This window comes from Spodoptera frugiperda, chromosome 15 (assembly GCF_023101765.2).
Source record: "Spodoptera frugiperda isolate SF20-4 chromosome 15, AGI-APGP_CSIRO_Sfru_2.0, whole genome shotgun sequence".
Taxonomy (NCBI): domain Eukaryota; kingdom Metazoa; phylum Arthropoda; class Insecta; order Lepidoptera; family Noctuidae; genus Spodoptera; species Spodoptera frugiperda.
The window spans coordinates 9,824,242-9,840,136 of NC_064226.1; the positions used below are offsets into that span (position 1 = coordinate 9,824,242).

Here is a 15,895-nt window from a genome sequence, read left to right on the forward strand (position 1 = left end):
AATAATCCCAATGCGTAGACAAACATCCGAATCCAACTCTATACTGTCCGTACAAAGTAGAAAATGGTTTGCAGGAGAAATGATGAAAATCCTCAACTTTCATAGTGAACAGAAAATGTGCTACAAAATTAGAAGACGGTTCTATTTTCTGTTTGAAATGACGCTGCAAACTAAATAAGCGCCTACTTAATTCAACTGAAAATAAAGTTTAGGTTAAGTACTCAATGTAAGAAGAAGTAAAATAGAAAATCATTTTTATAACAATAATAAAACATAAAAACTATATTTTTTGCAAAAAACAAAAACAAGCTGTGCAAACAAACAATACAAACCTCAGACAATAAACAAACAATTATAATAAAAACAAACAAAAATAATTATAGATACGTTACGAAATAAAATAAATTAAATACGTAAAACAAAAGTACATAGGCAAGGGGTTCCGTAGTACGGTGGTTATTAAAGTAAGCAATAAACCTGGTTATATGCGGCCCGGCGCCGAGTCCGTCCACATAATCAAATAAACCGTAGTACAAGCAATGGATTTACGACCGACAAAGGGAATCATTCACCTATAATATATAAACGCTTAGGTTGGATCAACTGATATTATTACTTTACTATCAAGACGTATTGTGAGATAATGAAAAAGGTCATTCCTCATAATAGTTATTAAGCTATGATTCAGATGATGGAACGATTGCCGATGTTCTTCTTTTGTCAACAAATGTTTCCTTATCATGTGCTGTTCTTAGTATAGCAGAAACTCTTCTATTCTCACTTCGGCGCCTTCAACAAGACTTTCCATGTTCACTGGGACTTCTGAAATTACAAGTACTTTTATTAACCCTATGGTCGATTATTTGAGTAGTAAATGATAAAATTAATTAAATTATATAGTGGATCTAAGTACCGAAAAGAAGATCCTTAGGAACTACAAGCAAACTTACGTAAATTGACAAAATTTGGATGATAGCCACTGTCTCTGCGAGAAGATTTTACTGCAACTCTCAAAGAATTGACAACAACATGACCAAGGCAGCTTGGAGGTTGACCGGTAGCTGTAAATGTAAAAAGATAAAAATCAATTTTATATTATAGACAGGTTATCACAGCTTAATGCCGTCATACCTTTAGATCCTAAAATTCCCACAGGATTAGGCCTCTTCCGTCTCAAATAAACACGGAAGTCATATGGAATATCTTTAGCTCCCATAATTTTATAAGTCCACGTCCGATCACTGTATATCTCTCCAGTATGTTCGTTATAAACAATATTTTCAATTAACCACACGGACGCGGCCATAACAAATGCTCCTTCCACCTACGCAAGAAAAGTAGATATTATAAACATATAAATTAAATCATTTCTCATGTCAATTCTCTACAAAAAATATTTCACCTGGCCAACATCTATAGCTGGATTTATACTACGACCTGCATCTTCAAATATATCTGTACGAACAATCCATTTACTTCCAGTCAAAATATCGACTTCAACTTCAGATACAGCTATCCCAAATATAGAATAATTTACCAATCTTGGATCATTTTGACTTGTTTGGTAATTTGCCTGTAGCAGTACTCCTTGCCTATCAGCTTCAAACACAATTTCTTGCCACGTAGCTGTAGGCCTTGCTGCTCTAAAAGGAGCTAGTCTCGCTTTGATCTGGTCACAGCATCTAATTACACTGTATGCACAGCATTCGCTAGTTATACTAGAAGCTGTGGCAAAATTATTTGGAGTGGTAAAGTTATAACAAGGTAAAACCGTTACAGTTTCAACAGGGACGTCAAACTGGGCTGCTGCTACTTGAGCCATTCTAGTAAAAATTCCTTGTCCCATTTCCACACCACCAACATTTACGATAACACTTCCATCGCCATGATATACAGACACGAGTGCTACATAGTTGCCAGTGTATGCAGTTGGGAATGCTATATTATTCATCCTTATTCCCCGTTTCTTCCACCTATTGAGATGATTAAACTCTTTAACATTATTAAGTCGCTCCTTATAATTGATTCTCTCTAGAAACATAGGTACTAGTTTTGGTAAATCATTGTCTTCTCGTCGATAGTTAGCCATACGTACTTCTATCGGATCTGCGTTAAGCTCTTCGGCTATATGGTCCATTATATGTTCTATTCCAGATATTCCTTCAAAACTACCTGGAAGAGAATCAAAATTGCAGAGAGTTGAAACAACTACACAAAAATGTATACTTTTTTTTATTTCCACTTAATACTTACCAGGGGCTCTCATAAATATATTTGTTGGAGAATCAGTAATAGCTCCGAAAGAATCACATTTCCACCTGCGAGAATCGTAACAATTTTTCAAAGATTCTGTCGCATTTTCATTTTCATTTTCATTACGAGATTGACCGTCATTCACATAAAATACTGCATCCATGTATTGAATTTCGCCTCTGTCATCGACTCCCACCTAAATCAACACATTTAGCTTTTCAGTTTGTAAAGTCTAGTGGAACCTGCTGATTTAAGTATTATAATGTAATTCATACCTCATAATCAAGTCTACTATTTGGTCTCTTTCCGGTCGCGCGCATAATATTTGTCATCGACATGGACATTCTGCATGTCTTATTAAGTTTCTTTGCCACTAAAGCCGTCGCACACGCTGCAAAAGTATTTCTGCTGATCTTGCAACCAAAACCACCTCCTAATCTTCTTGTTTTAACTGTTATCCTGAAATCGAACACTTGTTATACTATGTATAAATAATGTATAAATCATTAAACTTTTTTCAAAGAATGCTATTAACGAAGAATAAAAAGTTTTCTTACAAACTCTCAGGAATCTTCAAAAGTTGAGCGATTCCTGCTTGTGTAATATCAAGGTACTGAGCTGACGATATAACGTCGTAACCTTCATCTACCGGTATTGTAATAGTTGTATGAAGCTCCATCATATGATGATACTGCATCGGACTAATAAATTGTCCTTTTATAATTTTCCTGACATTAGCTCCTCTATCTGTTGGTACTATTCCCGGATAAGGAATAAGTCTGTTTTCCTCTTTAGGTGCATGTATTGCATCTTCAATAGTAAAAATCAGTGGTCTTCTTAGAACATTCTTATAATTTACTTTGACTACATGTGCCATTTTATCAGCTAATTCTTGAGATGTTGCAACAACGATGGCTACTGGTTGATTATAAAACTTTACTTTGGTACTAGCTAAAAGTTCTTCATTTTCGACCATCAGTAGGAAATCATCACGAAGTATACTATTTACACCTGGTATATCTACAGATGTTAATACTGCCAATACACCGTCTTCTTTCTGAAAGACAGTTTTTATACAAATTATAAGATGAAAATTTTCCGCAAATAATGTTCATAAAATATTACTTACCATTACTTCAGAACTATCAATACTTTCAATATCTCCTCTTGCCACAGTAGACAGTACGAAAGATGCAAAAACTTCATCTTTTATAGTGGGTATATCGTCGCAATATTCTGCTTCGCCTGCACATTGAATCATTCCTTCTTTCTTTAGTAATGGCCGTGTTATAGGATAGTCTTTTTTATCCGTGTCATATTCTTGATAGCTACGACTAACTGGTGGCCTGTCATCACTGGGGGTTGTAGCTCCTGACTTATATCTCGGGTTCAGTATGTCTTTTGGGCATAGTTTTATAATGCACTGTTGAAACAAGTATATAAAAATTAAAATATTTTATCTTTATGTATATTTAGCACTTCACTTTATATTTAATATAAAACCTTGTGTAGCATTTTCACAAACCTTATAGAAAAGTCCAAGAGCTACTTTCTTCCGCACACAAGGTGGTGGATACGGTGGTCGGATACTGGGATCTATTTCTCGCTCCAAGATGTGCAGAGCAGATTGTAGGACATTGTTATTAAATATATTGCGTCCAATTAAAAACCTCTCCGTCTCATAAGCGTGGGTGAATGATGGATTAATATTACCGTACACAATAGACGCTTCTTCAACGAGATGTGTATGAGAGTTGAATTTCAAAAGAAAGCCAGAATTTACGTCTGCCTGAGCATTTTGTTCCCTCGGCGTAATCTAGAAGTGAATGTTCATGTTTAGTCAGTTTTATTTGTCTCATACGTATTTTTGGTATTCAGATAAGTAGAGTAGATGTTTATAACAAAAAATCGTTTGATGTTATTATAATTCTTTTATTTTCCTTTTAAAGATAATTATTTCAATATGCGAACGGCTACTTTAGTTTGCTTCAATTGTAAGTACAAGTGCGACGATTAAGCATAAGGCCCGGTACACATGGATATCCGACCAGAAACTCCTAGTTTGGCAGTCATATAACCATTTAAGCAACTTGCAGTCACGGTTAGCTTACATAAAACATGTCACAAATATTGTGTATTTACCTTATAAGTCACTAATTCATAGTGACGCGACAATGGACGCAGTTTTATCTGTGTCATCACTTTTCCTTTGAGATTTGTCGTCAGAAATTCAGGCAAATTCATCTCTGTCTGTCTCATATCACGGTCCACTACATTACAAAAGTATATGTTAGGTACTTTGTTAAAGTTTATGACAAATAAAAAAAACTACTGCAATATTACCTAACGTAACAGTAGCCCCGACGCAGTCCAACAAAAGAAAAATGTCTGATTGAAAACTTGGATCCGAATTTTTCAACGCCAAATTACCAGCTAGAGTCCCAATCTAGGATGAAAACAGAATCAAATAGACGAGACATAAAATACTATCTGTTCACAAAAAATACCGAATTTGGTTCAGTAGTTTGTGTATTCTTTTTTATTTACTCATCAATTGCCAAAATATACTTACATTTCGAACCGGTATATGAGCCACTTTATCCAAATGCTCATACAATATATGTAGGTACCAGAAATCCTCATTAGATTGAGCCAACTCCTTGAATAAGTGCATCGTGTCAGTCAAGGTCATGTTAGCTCCAAGTACTAAGTTCACATCTATGTAGTGAGTCGCCAATTCCTTAACATCACTTATGTCTATCAACAGCTTCGGGTAAAATAATATTGGACGGACCCCTGTAACGTATTAAGGGAACTCGATATACGATCATAAAAAAAATAATCTGGAGTAAAATTTTGTGCTTCTTCTAAAGTTGCCTAAAATGGATCCATATTCAAAGTAAGTATCATCATATAAAAAAAGTAAATTGTTTTCTTTAAAAGTAATTAATAATGCATATAAAAGTAATTCTAAATTACCTTTCGCGGTGTTACCAGCGACAAGCATATAGGATTCATGCCCAACATCGTCCAAAACAGCAAATATTGATCTTATATCGCTAACAGCGAACCACAACCGACCATCGGCGAGACATATTTTCTTAGGTAAATCCGAAACACTTGTATTATTCATATTTACTAAACACCAATCCTCATTTATCCCACATGTGCCTCCACACGTTTTACCGGATTTCGGGCATATTTGTTCAGATATATCTTCAATATCTTTTATCTTCTTCAATATATTCGCGTCTGGATGGACGGCAAAAGATTTGAATGCTTCTAAAATGGGACGATAGCCTGTACACCTACAAAGGTTACTACCGAAAGCGTTTTCTATTTCTGCTTCAGTTAGGTGGCGGTCACTGCCCTGTGCGAGGCTGGAAGTTTAGGAAATTAAGAAGTTTTTTTTTAATAACAACACTTATTAGCCGATTTTATTACTCTCACGGTTAAAACTATGCTTAAAACCTTCAAAATGCGTATTACAACGATAAACACATTGCAATTAGTATTTTAATAGGATTTTTCCGTCTCAAACGTATATAAATTTGGCACTCAATTCAATGTAAATCTAAACTAAAGATGAATTTGTTATTTATTCAAAATCTATTTCCAAAATTACCTGTACATGCTCATCACGAAGCCTGGACTGCAGTAACCGCATTGGGAACCAAAGAAATGGTTGAGTCGTTTCTGAATGATGTTGTAGCCAATCTTTCTATTGCCAATACCTTCTACAGTCGTTATATCCCAACCATCGCAAGACATGATGGAAACAAGGCACTAAAAATTAAAAAAATATATAACTGTTTAAGCAAATATAAACCATATTAATGTGTGATTAAAGTTCTTACAGAGTTAACGGAAAACGTGGAATATTCTTGGGTGCCAGCCACATGCGCTCTGACGTTGACCACACAGGCGCCGCATCCACCTTCCTTACACATGTACTTTGTGCCGCGGAACTCTCCATATTGTCGAATGTACTGGTTCAAGGTCAAGTCCACTGTGAACTCGGCACCCGCTGCATTAAAAAATAAGTATTAGTATTAGCATAAGCAAAATTAAAAATCACTAGAACTGATAAGTAAGTATTGGATTTTACTAAAACAAACTCCTAGAAGCAAAAAAGTAAAACTGCAATAATTGCAGCTTTTTGTATTTGCTGAATGAGGAAATAATTAATTGCACTCAACATAAATACAATTTATCAGAAAAATAATAACTGTCAAACACTGACCGCTACACTTTCTCCCATTTATTGTGAAAAACACTCGATCTTTCGTCACTGCGAGATCCATTCTGAATAGAACTGTCCGCACTTAAAACCCAAATTCTATATTCAGGTTCTATATCGCTAAGACAGAACTAATGCACTAGACTCTTCAGAAGTAACTGATACACAGACAGTCGGGTAAAAAGCAACGTATTTTTGTGAAGGGTGGTGAACCATGTCCATTTTATATCGAATGTCTAGCATAACGTGTGTAATTATTGCAATACTCGTACACCTGTATATACAATGTGATAGGTGTGAGACTTCTAACCCGTTAAGGCTGATTACTACATCTAATTTTATCGAAAAAAGCCGGGGGTCGAAGGGGTCGAACCCCCTCCCCCTAAAAATTATGGCCACTTTTTTTGATATCAAAGGTTGTATGCGTCGTAGAGACAAAATAAACGACAAACGGTAGCTAATAATAACTAATTCATTACTTTTTTCATATGTTTGATAATGTTTTGGTGAGAAAATAAATCATTTGTGAATTATTTTTACCGAAAAAAACACTAATTTTCAATTAGGGGTTCAACCCCCCATATTATTTTTTTTGTCGACTAAATTAGATGTAGTACTCAGCCTTAACGGGTTAGAAGTCCCACCCCTATCACTTTGTATACGTCCGCGACAAGCCAAGGAAACAAAAAATATTCTATTTATTAAGTAATTACAATAATAATTATAGTACTTCCAACCTTAACGTTAAATTATTTTGATTAATGATCTTTATTTAATTACTAGCTTCCGCCCGCGACTCCGTCATGTCGGTCTTCGCGTGGATATCGGTCTTCGCGTGGATGTTTTATTTCTCCATTTTTTTACCCCGTTTCTACTCCTGCTTTTCGATCCGGAGCCCCGGTAAACCCGCTAGGTAGTCCGCAGCTCCGGATCAGGCATCAGCCGTACCGGGCCCCATCTGTGGTGGTCAAGCTCTCTGAACGCGCCGCTCGCACGGGTTTGGTTCTGGTTGGGCGGTGAACTACCCTTGCTCGCCGTCCGCAACGGTGGCCAGAGATCGTCCCGCGATCCCCGAAGTTCGGTTGTTCTCTCATCCTCTCCAGTTGCTATTAATTTTTTCAATATTTTCAACGTACAGAATTGACCCTTCTTCAGATTTATTATATGTATAGATAAAACTACATACCTATAACTACTATAATTAATAATACCTATACCTATAATTAATATAAGTACTTACGCCTTTACCTACTTAATATAAACTAAGCGTAATTCATGTATATCTTTGGTGTTTCTGTACCGATTTCTATGATTCTTTTTTTATTAAATAGGTAATAATGTAACATTTTTTAATTAGGAATGAATGAGTGTTATAAACGTAAGAATAGGTAGACAAATAAAATCAGAAAGCTCCGAACTGCTAAGCTATCGGGAGTTATACGTGTTATTGTGAGTCAACCATAAAAGATAGACATTTGCTGTCGTGGAATATTTTTTAAACAATTTTAAGGAGAACATTTCCGTCATACATGATTTCTATGTAGCTTTAACCATTAAGGCTGCACACGCGACGGAAGCTTCAAAAAAGTAAGTTTTCCGGTTTTATTTCCCTTCACTTCAGCTCCTATTGATCGTAGCGTGATGAAAAGTATACTATAACCTTATATTGTACCAAGTTTCGTTGAAATCCAATTTCTATAAAGAACATACAGACAGACAGACAGACAGACAGACAGACAGACAGACAGACAGACAAAAAATTTTCTGATTGCATTTTTGGCGTCAGTATCGATCACTTCACCCGCTGATAGTTATTTTGGAAATTAATACAGAATTGACCTCTCTATTTAAGTATAGATGTAATCACCTATTCGTATATGCATTCGTATTATTTATAAAAAGTTATTTTCGATTTTTTAACTCCAAGCTAGAACTTTGGAATTCTATTTAATACACCATATTAGGTAGCGAAAATTAGCTGTTATATGTTGTAATATGGGACTCGTAATATAAGTTGAACAATAGAGTGTGACATTTAACAAACCTTATCCATCCTTACAATAAAAGAAGCAATGATTACAATAACAAAAATATCCTAAATTATCTTTATTAGGAAAAAGTCACAGATGAAATAAAATGGAAAAATAAAAAATACGCTCCGGTGAAGTGAGATATTCAGCTTTACTGAGCTCTCCAATTGCTGCGAGGCAGTTTAATTAATTCATCTCAAGTTAAGATGTTTCTTTTATTGTTTTCCTACCACTTACCAACGAGGATAGAAAGTACATTCATTAATTAAAAACTGTACAGACTCATGTTGTGTCCAACGCCCCATAAATTAAATGCCAACTTGTCTCATATTTATTTTATCTTTTTTTCAAGCAATTTATATTTAAACAGGGACCATCTACTGTATTAAGAATTAAATTTATAATGATAATTAGCAACCATTGACGTGTTTTATGCAGACGTCAGTAATATAATAAGAGAATAATATATTTAAGTATACTTATACTATATAAATTCCTTGGAATTATTGTAGATACTATTTCATCTTAACCGTCACGATTAATAAGCCATTTATTATGCAGGTGGATAGCTAGCGACTTGTGAATCAAACCGACCTGGTAAATAATGCAACGTATCTTAGTGCACACGTACTACAGAATCCAGATTCTCCCGCATCGAATCCTGGCTGAGTAGCTACCGACAGTGAATATTAACAGAAGGATTATCTCATACGAAGTTGGCTCCGTGTGCTTCCACTAATATCTGTACTACGTGTTTACACTGGGACACGCGAATTAGTCGGTATTATATCCGTTACCATAGTGATTAGAGAGCTCCCTATATCTTCGATGGTAAGCCAGTTCCGCCGCTTATTAATAAAGTTATGGATAATTAAGCGAATTAGTACCTACATTGTGTGGTTCATCGACATACTGAAATTGTCGTGACCTCGATGGTTAGGGCAATTACTGCGAATATAGAACCTACAAGTTCTAGTTGGTGTATTGATATTATTGAACAGAACTGATGATTAATGGGAAGTTGTTCGAATACTGTACAATGAGTACACTTTAATTAAAACCTCATTATAAACATAAGTACCTTTTATACACGAAAAGATGTATGTCAGTATGTTCCTAATTTCAGTTAACTTGAGCCTATCCCTACAGAACATATAAAGATCTCGACACAAAACCATAAGCAAAACTTTAGTTTTCAATTATACTGTACCTAAATAAAATAGTAACCCTAGAAAAACTCTAAACTTATTTCTTTCAAACAATAAAATGGACATAAATGATCCCTGTACCAGTAGTAGTGGCCTGATTTAGCAAGACACCAGAGATTTAACTAGTAATTGCGCTGTTGAATATTCAAAGCCGTATGTCTGATGATCGCCAGGCTTGGTTACATGCCCTTGATTAGTACACCTAACTACGTTTCACAGTACAGCAAATAGACTGAATTACCTACTTATTTTATATCTTATATCCTGACTATAAAGACAAAAGTTTATTGTTTCTGGATATCCATAAACACTAAAAAAAAAATACTATTACAAAACGTGACCTTCTGCCGCTATTGTGCAAGAAATTCCAAATATTTCAAACCACTAGATAACTTTATGATATGTAAGTTTACGTGCAAATGAAATCCCAGTGCTGAATCTGAACCTCCAACGTATTTTCACGTAAAAATGCAGAAGGTATCCTTAATTAAAAAAGTTTTCGGTACGTTTGTTGCGTCTTAACGGCTAAACTACTAAACCGGCTTCCTAGCAAAAGAACATAGGTCAGTTAGGAAGACTTTTCAAGAGTTAATTGAAAACTTTTCACGTGGGCAGAAACGTGCTAGCTTCTCTGCCAATAGTTTTTCTATAGAACTTAAAAAATTAAGTTTATACCTCTGTGCGGTATTTCCTTAGAGAAATAAATCACTGTTCGGCTTTAGAGAAAGTTTTCTTTTTTGTTTTAAATATTAAAAAAAGAATAACCCGAGCTGTCATGCTGAGTTACAAGATCTTCACTCAAAACCGCTAGATATTTTACTGAGATAAACCCTAACTGAATTATGATTATGACGTGGATCGTTTTTGTCAGACTTTATTAAATTAACTCTGTTCTTTGGTAATTTTATAAACCCTTTTTAAAAAGAATTGTATAAGTAAACAGACAGCAAAGGCCGATGTTTTAATTACTGAACAGACACACGAACCCATACAAATGCAGCGGAGATATGAATAACCGCAGAGAGTAAAATTATTTGCTCGGTAAATTCGGAGGAGTCTAGTTTAAATCTGATTGAATTTCACTTCGAACTGACCGATACAATTTTAATTAACTTTTACATTCAGCTGTCTGGGCCGTCTTGATACATAACATAACAATTAACATCATACGATATATCGATATTGAATTGAAATATCGCGTAACGTCATATCTATTTACGTTTTATAGGTACTTAGAAATGAAGTAATGAGCTCTCTCTCCTAAACAATATTTTAAAAATACGCTTCTAATATTTTTTTTACTACCTAACTGATGAACTAAATAGGTTTTTAACTTACATACCCCGTCATCATCGCTACTGCATATATTGTACGACACACAACTAAAACTCTTGATTGTAGAAAGCTGAGGTTCAAATATTAAAATTACTGCTTTAAAATCTACTATTTTTTTCCAAGAAATATTCCTGCCTCCGTTAGATTAGTCTAAGAGTTCTAGACCATTGAAGACTAAAGTGTAATTTTCATTAAATTATTTCAACAGACATACGCCCATTTAGTTTCAAGGTACAAACAGCGGGGGGCGAAATTGTTGACAGGCAGCTGGAATGAATTATTGTTAGTCGCGGAACGACGACGCCGCAGACGTCGGCTCGTTACGGAGCCTCACACCTACCCCTCGACAAATTTGACGAAAACGCGAGTTACATCTAGAGACAAAATATATTTCTACGTTATTAGTACACGCGTTACTATTCTGCCAACGTAGAGAGGAGACAGAAGTTATAGTTTTAATTTAAAAAGGTTTATGATAACTAAAAATATTTGACTCAAAATGTTGCATAGCTAAGAGGTGGTTGGTTAGTTGGACACACTTATCCCCGTATTGGTTAGTCAGTCTGTTACTCGTTAAAAAGGTTACTCGAGTAATACTACATTATCCAACTATGTATTTGTTTACTCATTGTAATAAAAACAAACTAAAAGTTATGCTTAACTTTGTATTTAACAAAATAATCAAGGTACCCACGCACATTTAATTTTTAAAACAACAAAACAATTGGCACACTGTCTCACTCCGCACCAAAGTACGCACGTACGACTCACGTACGAAACAAATGAGAGACGACTGCCAACGAGTATTTGTTTGTCTCACAATATTGACTCCATTTGTACTAATTTCCCTCACAGTGTTAGTGACGGGGTGTAAGTGAATGGAATTGATTCTCTCACTGTTCTAAGACAGCCATTTTATTACGATCCCTTCGATTTTATCTTAAAGGTAAATCATATCATGGATTTTTTCTCTTTGAGTCGATTATTGATTAGTGTAGTTTGTTTTAAAGAGATTGGTTCACATCGTTATACGAAATAACTGTAAAAAAATAAATTTTATATGTCACAAGTGGTCAACACGCTACCTATACATATACAGAGATGCTACCTGCTGTGGTTCTCCCAAAAGTCATGGGAGTGAATGAAGCACAAGATCTCATTTATTGATTTTTGCTCGATCAAAACGTTCGTATTTTTATTAATTATGATGTGTTCATATTGTCATCCAGACTAACCAGTAACGAAATACTGGTTAGAATTCAAAATTATCAGATATTCCTAAGAAACACCGCAACAGCCCCATAAAACATCCTCGTACCAACCCTGTCATAAAATATAACACATAATCGAGACTTAGTCGATAGCTCGGCATTGCTCGGTATACCGCGCAGGCTATTTTCCGCTAGGCTGGCGCTCTGGTCGAACTGTCACCCTCTGGGCTTTGATATAAAATGATACCTAACGGCATTGTCTCCGGTGTCATCTTCAATCAAAAACACCCCTATCTATGTAGGCCATACACCTACACACTTCAGCTTCGACACCCATGGCTGTACACTTGTTATTATGTACATTGATCTCGTTTAGGTTGTCTGCAAAGGATGGATTAGGTACCTATGTTTCGTTTTAATACAAGACTCTTGCATTATGACAAATATCAGTAACTACTTTTAAAGGCAACAGTTGCTTTTATACATCACCATCACAATCATTATCATCAATTCACCGTCCACTTCTAATCGTATGATATTCACGTGGCATGCCTTACACCGCTAAACTCGAAAACCTGAACCCATCTCATCCATCATTATACTTCTAATTTATTTATTCAGCAATTCTTAAAAGTCGCAGAAAACCACACACATTTTATCGACAAGACATCTGTCGATACTATGAGGAAACAAATGGAAAAATCAAAGAAGTATTTTATTAATTTTGAAAAGAAATTTCAGAGTTCATGACATAATATTCCGGTGTGGGTGACACCTGCCGGCAGCGGCCATTGACCCATCCCAGAATATAAGGGATATTCTTTAATAATCCCAATGCGTAGACAAACATCCGAATCCAACTCTATACTGTCCGTACAAAGTAGAAAATGGTTTGCAGGAGAAATGATGAAAATCCTCAACTTTCATAGTGAACAGAAAATGTGCTACAAAATTAGAAGACGGTTCTATTTTCTGTTTGAAATGACGCTGCAAACTAAATAAGCGCCTACTTAATTCAACTGAAAATAAAGTTAGGTTAAGTAAGTACGTAAGTACATTGAGTAATGTAAGAAGAAGTAAATGAAAATTGTAATTCATTTTTATAACAATAATAAAACATAAAAACTATATTTTTTGCAAAAAATACAAAAACAAACTGTGCAAACAAACAATACAAACCTCAGACAATAAACAAACAATTATAATAAAAACAAACAAAAATAATTATAGAAACGTTTAGAAATAAAATAAATTAAATACGTAAAACAAAAGTACATAGGCAAGGGGTTCCGTAGTACGGTAGTTATTTAAGTAAGCAATAAACCTGGTTATATGCGGCCCGGCGCCGAGTCCGTCCACATAATCAAATAAACCGTAGTACAAGCAATGGATTTACGACCGACAAAGGGAATCATTCACCTATAATATATAAACGCTTAGGTTGGATCAACTGATATTATTACTTTACTATCAAGACGTATTGTGAGATAATGAAAAAGGTCATTCCTCATAATAGTTATTAAGCTATGATTCAGATGATGGAACGATTGACGATGTTCTTCTTTTGTCAACAAATGTTTCCTTATCATATGCTGTTCTTAGTATAGCAGAAACTCTTCTATTCTCACTTCGGCGCCTTCAACAAGACTTTCCATGTTCACTGGGACTTCTGAAATTACAAGTACTTTTATTAACCCTATGGTCGATTATTTGAGTAGTAAATGATAAAATTAATTAAATTATATAGTGGATCTAAGTACCGAAAAGAAGATCCTTAGGAACTACAAGCAACTTACGTAAATTGACAAAATTTGGATGATAGCCACTGTCTCTGCGAGAAGATTTTACTGCAACTCTCAAAGAATTGACAACTACATGACCAAGGCAGCCTGGAGGTTCACCGGTAGCTGTAAATATAAACGGATAAAAATCAATTTTATATTATAGACAGGTTATCACAGCTTAATGCCATCATACCTTTAGATCCTAAAATTCCCACAGGATTAGGCCTCTTCCGTCTCAAATAAACACGGAAGTCATATGGAATATCTTTAGCTCCCATAATTTTATAAGTCCACGTCCGATCACTGTATATCTCTCCAGTATGTTCGTTGTAAACTATATTTTCAATTAACCACACGGACGCGGCCATAACAAATGCTCCTTCCACCTACGCAAGAAAAGTAGATATTATAAACATATGAATTAAATCATTTCTCATGTCAATTCTCTACAAAAAATATTTCACCTGGCCAACATCTATAGCTGGATTCATACTACGACCTGCATCTTCAAATATATCTGTACGAACAATCCATTTACTTCCAGTCAAAATATCGACTTCAACTTCAGATACAGCTATCCCAAATATAGAATAATTTACCAATCTTGGATCATTTTGACTTGTTTGGTAATTTGCCTGTAGCAGTACTCCTTGCCTATCAGCTTCAAACACAATTTCTTGCCACGTAGCTGTAGGCCTTGCTGCTCTAAAAGGAGCCAGTCTCGCTTTGATCTGGTCACAGCATCTAATTACACTGTATGCACAGCATTCGCTAGTTATACTAGAAGCTGTGGCAAAATTATTTGGAGTGGTAAAGTTATAACAAGGTAAAACTGTTACAGTTTCAACAGGGACGTCAAACTGGGCTGCTGCTACTTGAGCCATTTTAGTAAAAATTCCTTGTCCCATTTCAACACCACCAACATTTACGATAACACTTCCATCGCCGTGGTATACAGACACAAGTGCTCCATAGTTGCCAATGTATGCAGTTGGGAATGCCATATTGTTCATCCTTATTCCTCGTTTCTTCCATCTATTGAGGTGATTAAACTCTTTAACATTATTAAGTCGCTCCTTATAATTGATTCTCTCTAGAAACATAGGTACTAGTTTTGGTAAATCATTGTCTTCTCGTCGATAGTTAGCCATACGTACTTCTATCGGATCTGCGTTAAGCTCCTCGGCTATATGGTCCATTATGTGTTCTATTCCAGATATCCCTTCAAAACCACCTAGAAGAGAATCAAAAGTACAGAAAATTTAAACGACTAGAAAAAAAAATACATTCTTCTACATTTCCACTTAATACTTACCAGGGGCCCTCATAAAGGTGTTTGTTGGCGAATCAGTAATAGCTCCAAAAGAATCACATTTCCACCTGCGAGAATCGTAACAATTTTTCAAAGATTCTGTCGCATAAGTATTTTCATTTTCATTACGAGATTGACCGTCATTCAGATAAAATACTGCATCCATGTATTGAATTTCGCCTCTGTCGTCGACTCCCACCTAAATGAACACATTTAGCTTTTCAGTTGGTAAAGTCTAGTGGAACCTGCTTATTTAAGTATTATAATGTAATTCATACCTCATAATCAAGTCTACTATTTGGTCTCTTTCCGGTCGCACGCATAATATTTGTCATCGACATGGACATTCTGCATGTCTTATTAAGTTTCTTTGCCACTAAAGCCGTCGCACACGCTGCAAAATTATTTCTGCTGATCTTGCAACCAAAACCACCTCCTAATCTTCTTGTTTTAACTGTTATCCTGAAATCGAACACTTGTTATACTATGTATAAATAATGTATAAATCATTAAACTTTTTTC

At 35.3% G+C, this 15,895-nt stretch overlaps 2 protein-coding genes across 2 annotated transcripts; both read right to left on the minus strand.

Moving 5' to 3' along the window:
• Window positions 1–751: 751 nt before the first annotated feature.
• On the minus strand, window positions 752–6,557 carry LOC118270661 (uncharacterized). Its single transcript, XM_050698778.1, has 14 exons — window positions 6,497–6,557; window positions 6,111–6,280; window positions 5,879–6,039; window positions 5,233–5,633; window positions 4,826–5,049; window positions 3,779–4,069; window positions 3,383–3,676; window positions 2,811–3,310; window positions 2,529–2,712; window positions 2,254–2,449; window positions 1,403–2,172; window positions 1,132–1,324; window positions 951–1,061; window positions 752–822 (listed from the first exon to the last, which is right to left on the minus strand). Exons 1-14 carry the CDS (start codon window positions 6,555–6,557, stop codon window positions 752–754), a joined length of 3,627 nt encoding a protein of 1,208 aa, XP_050554735.1.
• Window positions 6,558–13,568: 7,011 nt separating this feature from the next.
• Window positions 13,569–15,829, minus strand: LOC126911455 (xanthine dehydrogenase-like). Its single transcript, XM_050698579.1, has 6 exons — window positions 15,652–15,829; window positions 15,377–15,572; window positions 14,526–15,295; window positions 14,255–14,447; window positions 14,074–14,184; window positions 13,569–13,946 (listed from the first exon to the last, which is right to left on the minus strand). The coding sequence occupies exons 1-6, from the start codon at window positions 15,718–15,720 to the stop codon at window positions 13,876–13,878; spliced, it is 1,410 nt and encodes a 469-aa protein (XP_050554536.1). The 5' UTR covers window positions 15,721–15,829; the 3' UTR covers window positions 13,569–13,875.
• Window positions 15,830–15,895: the final 66 nt, after the last annotated feature.

Coding starts and splice junctions, on each gene's coding strand:
- LOC126911455 (XM_050698579.1), bottom strand. CDS start 15,720: ATGTCCATGTCGATGACAAATATTATGCGTGCGACCGGAAAGAGACCA. Junction 15,296..15,376: donor CACCTTTATGAGGGCCCCTG/GTAAGTATTAAG, acceptor ATTCTCTTCTAG/GTGGTTTTGAAGGGATATCT. Junction 14,185..14,254: donor GGGAATTTTAGGATCTAAAG/GTATGATGGCAT, acceptor TTATATTTACAG/CTACCGGTGAACCTCCAGGC.
- LOC118270661 (XM_050698778.1), bottom strand. CDS start 6,557: ATGGATCTCGCAGTGACGAAAGATCGAGTGTTTTTCACAATAAATGGG. Junction 6,040..6,110: donor CCACGTTTTCCGTTAACTCT/GTAAGAACTTTA, acceptor TTTAATTTTTAG/TGCCTTGTTTCCATCATGTC. Junction 1,325..1,402: donor CAGCTATAGATGTTGGCCAG/GTGAAATATTTT, acceptor TTTCTTGCGTAG/GTGGAAGGAGCATTTGTTAT.